The sequence below is a fragment of the Coffea arabica genome, chromosome 8c, assembly GCF_036785885.1.
Source record: "Coffea arabica cultivar ET-39 chromosome 8c, Coffea Arabica ET-39 HiFi, whole genome shotgun sequence".
Lineage (NCBI taxonomy): Eukaryota > Viridiplantae > Streptophyta > Magnoliopsida > Gentianales > Rubiaceae > Coffea > Coffea arabica.
In genome coordinates this window covers 38,865,407-38,872,474 of record NC_092325.1, presented here as the reverse complement: position 1 = coordinate 38,872,474, position 7,068 = coordinate 38,865,407, and the positions used below count along the sequence as shown (strand labels likewise).

At 32.8% G+C, this 7,068-nt stretch overlaps 1 protein-coding gene across 1 annotated transcript; it reads left to right on the top strand.

The window, feature by feature from the left end:
• Positions 1 to 1,505: 1,505 nt before the first annotated feature.
• On the top strand, positions 1,506 to 3,326 carry LOC113707183 (BURP domain protein RD22-like). The gene is made up of 3 exons (XM_027229380.2): positions 1,506 to 1,661; positions 1,784 to 1,883; positions 2,315 to 3,326. Exons 1-3 carry the CDS (start codon positions 1,620 to 1,622, stop codon positions 3,097 to 3,099), a joined length of 927 nt encoding a protein of 308 aa, XP_027085181.1. The 5' UTR covers positions 1,506 to 1,619; the 3' UTR covers positions 3,100 to 3,326.
• The last annotated feature ends 3,742 nt before the right edge of the window (positions 3,327 to 7,068 follow it).

Genomic DNA, 7,068 nt, shown 5'->3' with positions numbered 1-7,068 from the left:
ATTTATAAGCGCAGCCTCAAACCCTGTTTGAATTGCAAGTTTTTAGAATTTTATAAAATAATATATAATGATATAATGTGTGTAAGATAAAAAAATAATTAAAAATATTTTAATGAAATATTTCAAAAATTTTCTCTTATTAGGTGCACATTTAATTTTAGGTGATGGTTAAGCTCACTTATTTAAAAAAAAGAAAAAAAAAAAGCGGCCAAATTCCTGTGATATCTCGGTAATGTATTTTGGCCTTCAGTATTATCTGCACTCTCCCTGTCAAGAAACTAATCGTAGTTGAGGTGGATGTTTAGACTAACTATGTCAAACTTTTGTTGGTGCCTTACCATGAATAGTAGAGATGATGACAGTTTTCTTAGGTGCACATTTAATTTTAGGTCATGATTAAGTTCACTTATTTAAAAATTGCGGCCAATTTTTGGTATCTCATTAATGTATTTTGGCCTTCAGTATTATCTTCATTCTCTCTGTGAAGAAACCCAATCGTAGTTAAGGTGCGTGTTTAGAGAAAATATATATGTCAAAACTTTATTGGTGTCGTACCATGAATAATACAGATGATGACAGTTTTCTTAGGTGCACATTTGATTTTAGGTGATGATTAAGTTCACTTACTGTGATGTCTCACTAATGTATCTTGGCCGTCAGTATTATCTTCACTCTCTGTCAAGAAGCACAATCCTTTTTTTTTGTGTTTTTTGTTTTTCGGGACACGATAGACCTATTCCTACTCTATAATATGGGGAGTGGGGGTGAGCCAACAGGGCCAAGGGAGAGATCCGGGGGGAGGGGGGCTCATATGAGCGTCAACGGGCCGAGTTTGGGTTGGAATTGAAAATTTTGAACTCGAACCTGCTTTTATGTAGTAGATTCAGTTTTGACTTTAGAGTCTAGGAATCGAGTCCGACGGATCCCGAGTAGGGTCCGGGTCTACCCCGAAAAAAAAAAGGTCCAAATTTAAATATTTTAAAATTAAATCCAAAATCAATCACAAATCCAATCTTCCAACTTAAACAAATCAAATAATAAATAACTCACAATAGTCAATTCAAAACTAACCACAAATTAATCTATAAAGCCATTACTAAATTATTAATTTGGTAAAAAAATGTATTTAAAAATATTTATATTTTATAATATATTATTTAGATACGGGTCAGAATCCTATATTCCGTATCCGATCCATTTTTTTGTTAGAGTAAACATGTCAAGATTTGGATATCGAAATTATTTTTTAATCCAAACTCAGAAAAATTTATTAAATCCAGGTCGGGTTAAGGACTGAACCATCGTCAGTCCCGATGGGTGCCTACACAAGTAGAGCCTTAAGACTCTCTTAGAGGCCAGCTACTCTAAGATTAGTTGGTTAGCACAATCCTACTTAAGGTGCATGTTAAAATTTGATTGGTGTCGTACCATGAATAGTATTGCCACCTATCAAAACTTTCCCCCTCTCAAACAATTGGATATCGCACTTAGCTCTTCCGCTTATAAATAAAGCTGCCAAGTTTCTTGTGCCATCTCGCTCAAATATATTGGCTTTTAGTACTATCTTCACTCCGTCTTGCATACTAGCAGCCTACCGTGGCTCGTGCGCATAAACTATTATGGAATTTCTCAAGCTTCTCTACTTTCTCTCTTTTCTTTTTGTGAGTATACATTACTGAAAAAGTTAAGCTACGTTAATTTTTAGATAGATAATTTGCTCGCACTTTGGACAGTGTACAACTGACTGCATAACTCTTTTTCCGTATCGTGAAATATATTTCAGCTAGGAGTTGGGGCAAACCATGCAGGTCTTGAAGCTTATTGGAAATCCGAGCTTCCAAACACTCCTATGCCCAAAGCTGTTAGAGACCTCCTAAAAGATGGTTTGTCTCAGAAATGGTCCTTTCCTATATCTACCATTTACTGTGCTTCTATTGCTCGTTGTTTGTTTCCCTTAGATTCTGGGGGGAATTGAAAGACACTCATCAAGTTCAAAATCCTTAAAAAAAAAAGGAGAAATTGTAATAGAAAACTTCTAGTTTCACTTAAAACAAAACAAAAAGAAAAAGTACTTCAATAATTACAGGGTTTTCTTGTACCGTGTTAAAAAAAAAAAGAAAAGAAAAAGAGCTAGCATGCTTTTCTTTTAATAATTTTACTCTTCCATTAATCATGAGCAAGCGTATGACAAGGATCTTCAAAAGGGGGATATTGCTGGAAGAATTTGCGCAGGGACATTGTAGTCCATTACCAGAAATAAAAGCTGGCCGGATTTATATGTTGTACTAATTTGTTGCTCATCCAATAAATACAGGGAAGTTGCCGGAAAGGGTCAGGTTAAGACCAGACGCAACCCCAGTATTGACAAGATATGGTGTCAGATATCGATTCAGTATCTATGGTAGAAATCCTACTGAAGATGAGCTCCATATTGACCCAAAAGTGAAAGTCTTTTTCTTGAAAATGGACCTCAATCGCGGCTCAAGCATGAATATGAAGTTTGTTGAATCACTGAAAAGTACTACGGCTTTCCTGCCCCGCCAGGTTGCTAATTCGATTCCCTTCTCGTCAAAATCTGTTCCTGAAATTTTGAACAAATACTCACTGAATCCACAATCACAAGATGCTGGAATTATTAAGGAAACGATAGCAGAATGCGAGGTGCCTGCAATGAAAGGGGAAGACAAGTATTGTGCGACTTCTCTCGAATCAATGGTTGATTTCACTACTTCAAAGCTGGGCAAAGATGTTCTAGCAATTTCTAACGAAGCACAAAAAACAGATGCAAAAGTCCAGAAATATGGTATTGTGTCTGTTTCGAAGTTGAACAACAACGATAAAGAAATAGTTTCTTGCCACAGGCAAAACTATTTCTACGCAGTTTTCTACTGCCACACCACACAGGATACAGATGCATATATGGTTAATTTAGTTGGTGCCGATGGAGCAAAAGTCAAGGCTGTAGCTGTTTGTCACCGGGATACATCGGCATGGAACCCAAAGCATTTGGCTTTTCAGCTGCTGAAGGTGAAGCCAGGAACTGTTCCAATCTGCCATTTCCTTCCTGAGGATCACATTGTCTGGGTTCCGAAGCACTAAATATAGTACAGAAACTTGTTAACGCCTCCCAAGTGATCTATATTTGTTGCTCTGATGTTTTTACGTATGTCTTCTGCAGCTTGGGAGTTCTATCCATTATGTTGCCATAATTAAATAAATCCTTGTTTAGTTTGTTCTCTACTTTGATATCAAATTATATATGTCAATCTAATATTACAAAGATGTAAGGGTACCTGGTTTCATTTTTAAGTATTGTTAGTGGTTCAGTTGTTTGGTTGATTTTTAGCTTTAGTAATTTAGATTGTGTACAATCATTCCTGCTTATCTTATACCACAGAACATTGATCAATGCAGACAAAGACGAGGGGACCAATGGATAAGAGATTCTTCTTTCCTATTCTAATAATAATTATTACAGGATGTCACATAATTCCTTTCATGGACATCAGCAAAATAATCTTTCAGAATGCCAATCAATCGTTTTGAGTGGGGCAATAAACCATGCATGTGGCCAATTTTTCATGGGCGGCGGGAAGCTACGGGGACAGCCAAGTTTTTTATTGTTTTTAGTCCCTATGAAATTTCAAAAATTTTCATTGAAGATCTTTATTATGCCCCATTAGATTTAATGAAATTGCATTGTCACCCAACACCTAACTTTTGTTTTATGAAAAATTTAAACTTTTCCTCTTTAAATATTTTTTACCTTGATATTTTGTTGTTAATCTATGAAGTTCAACTTGTTATTAATTGCATTAGCATTACATGTTGATTTATTCAAAATTCTATTTACTATGCCAAGAAATTTTTTTTCAAAACTAAATACTTGTGATCTATTCAACTAATTAATTATTTCATTTTTATTATCTACCAAATTTCAAATTTATGTAGTTGGTCCTAAATACATGTGATCTTTTATATGTGAAGTTGAAACTAATAATTAATTTTGTATATATCCAAAAGTTTTCTCCTTAAACATATAAAACCACTACATGCATCTAATTAGAAACAAAAAAGTGATATTTCCACTCCCAAATTTGCCACTCACACTCATAGATGGCCTTTTATTCAGTAAGTGAATTGCAATATGAGAGGCTAATATAAGAGTGCAAATATCACACATCTTAGCAATAGTATGTGTATGGGTATTTTCAATTTATATCCTGATCAAATATGATTGCTTTTGAGAGTTTGAGATTAGAGAATAGTCAACTTTTTGCCCTTAAGATTGTAGGAATGAGAAGAATAGAGAAATGAGAGGTCATATTAATATGGGTTATTATCACTTTATTTCCTTAAACTATATCACTACTATCAGTTTACCCTCTAACATTGACTCCGTTTGGATTTGAGAGTTTTTCAAAAATTTGTTTTTCATCTACAATGCTACAGTAAAAATTTTACAAAAACAACTTCAAAAACACCATATCCAAACAAATATTTTAAAAACAACTCCAAATATACAAAAAATATATTTATATATAAATATTATATACAAAAAAATATATTTTGTTTAATAAATATATAAATACATATATAAATATTAATACAAAAATTAATATACAAAAATATTTATATATATAAATATATATAAATATTATATACAAAAAATATATCAACATGCTAAAAAATTTTAGACGAAAATACCTCTTTATTCTATACCATTATCACATTGTTATTACCATTTTATCCCTTGAAATTATAGTGATACAATCACTTTAATTCCTAACATTATTTTCTAAGCATTTTATCTCATCGTTAATCTAACTAGTATGGTCAAAATTTTTAAAATATATTTACCCTTTTTATATATAATGAAAAATGAAAAAGTTGGAAAGGTTATTCTTCCTTTTTTTCACTTTAAGGGATCCAAAAACATAAAAATAAAAGAATTTCTCAAATTTCTTTTTTCACACTTACTAATGCTAGGAAAAGAAAAGGAGATAGAAAAGAAGGAGACAGAAAATTAGATTTTGCAAAGAAAGAAAATAAAGAAGAGTCTAACATCATCGTATTACTTTAAGGTTGTCGGGATTACGATTGAAATTTGGTGGTAAATAGAAAAATGAAATAATTTTAAAATAATAAAAGTATGTAATTTTTTCTTATTTGTATTTTTTTAAAAAGAATTGAGTTCTTTCTCTCTCCCCCTCCCCCTCCCCCTCCTCCTCCACATCTTTCTTTTTTTTCAATATTAATAAGATTATTGACGGGCTTTTGATATACGTACAAGTTAAAAATCCGAATTACACCCATTTCACTGCAAGTATATAGATCAAATTAGTAGTTTAGGGCATGTATCGGGTCGATTCCACGAGAAAGATTAAACAATTATCGGTGTTACTCAAGTTTCTCGATTATTTACACTATCAATGAAATATAAGAAATGAAACCTACTAAACTTATGCAAAATAACAAATGAAAGCTCCTTAGATTATGGTATCCCTAACTACTCATGCAAGTGCTATATTTGGATAATTGAATACTACTATCTAGGCTAGTTATGATGTAATTTTCTTATGCATATAAATCCTACTTTCGTAGTAAATCAACTATACTTATAACTAATCCATACCTATTCTCATGGTTATGAAATTAGTTACAAGTTCATTCTTCAATGAAATTAATCACTAAACCACACAGATACACCTCTACTCTCGTGAGTGTACTCCCTATGTTTAGCACTTCTTGAACTAGTATTAAATCTCAATTTTCATTGCAGAAACAACACCTTAGATAATCACAATTAATGGTACCAGATTAATTATGATTTAAAGAGCTAAAGTGCTAAATAACTTGCTCAAATAATAACATCAAATAACCAAATAATAAACACTAACAATCATAAAAAGTTCAACTAAACCCAAGGCATAAACTTTAAAGACACATAATAGACACAAAATCCAGAACTTGCATATTAACCATATTTAAGAATCCAATACAAAAGATAAAGAGTTGGAGAAGAGATAACACATGTCACTTGAGCTTCAACTCCTCCTTCTGCATCTCCATTTTCATCATAATCTAGCCAATATACAAGAGTGGATGAGTTAACTAGCTAAAGTATCCTACACTAAGAAAATGGAAGAACTACATTTCTGCACTCCTCAAGCTTCTGCAAAAATTGCTAACTCAAGAGAATATGACCAGCCTCAGTTTTTATCCTCAAATTCTGATATCCTCCATTCACCTACCGTATTTTTCTTCTCCCCTTTAATTCTCTAAATCTGGTATTAACCAAGTCAACAGAACAAAGTTCCAGCCTCTTGATTCTACTGTATATTTTTGACTTGACAATAAGCTATTTTTCTTCCTTTGTGCATCAGAAACATGTGCAGCCTACGTTTTCTCCCCAACTCTAGCTGGAAAGTAGTGTGAATATGAGAAAAATGGCTAAGTAAATTGCAGAAATTCGGTTGCCATACGCATTTTCACTTTTGACGTCATTTCAACTACAATTTTCTCTATGATAGCCAGCGAACTGGCTGTTGTGTAAAACATAAAAGTTGTAACCCTTTGAATTAGCATTCCAATGCTTCAAGAATCATCTAATTTGGAGATCGGTGAACGGCGATATGGTCAAAATACCATAGACTGGTCAATTCTGGGTTTCAGCTTTCGACCATCCAGATAAGTTTATGTGTTTCGACTTTTTAACTAGGAAAATGGCTGAATTGGACTTTGATATCTCATACCAAATGTAGATATATCTCTTAGCTTTAAAATGGTACCAAGATAACCTCGATCCAATCATTGTAACTCGAGATATAGCCGAAATACCAAGATGTGTTGAAATTGTCTTTACTTGAATTCCCTCAATTGAATGTTTTGTACTTCATGCCTTCTTTAAACCACTTCAATTCATCAATTATCATCCAATTTTCTTCTCAATTCACTCCAACTGATGATTGAATTCTTAAACCTACAAAAATATGAAGTTCTTTCCGTTAAAATCTATATAAATGTAATTTTTGCCAATTGAACCGCAACATAGATATTTTGACCAAA

Coding starts and splice junctions, on each gene's coding strand:
- LOC113707183 (XM_027229380.2), top strand. CDS start 1,620: ATGGAATTTCTCAAGCTTCTCTACTTTCTCTCTTTTCTTTTT. Junction 1,662..1,783: donor ACTTTCTCTCTTTTCTTTTT/GTGAGTATACAT, acceptor AATATATTTCAG/CTAGGAGTTGGGGCAAACCA. Junction 1,884..2,314: donor TAGAGACCTCCTAAAAGATG/GTTTGTCTCAGA, acceptor CAATAAATACAG/GGAAGTTGCCGGAAAGGGTC.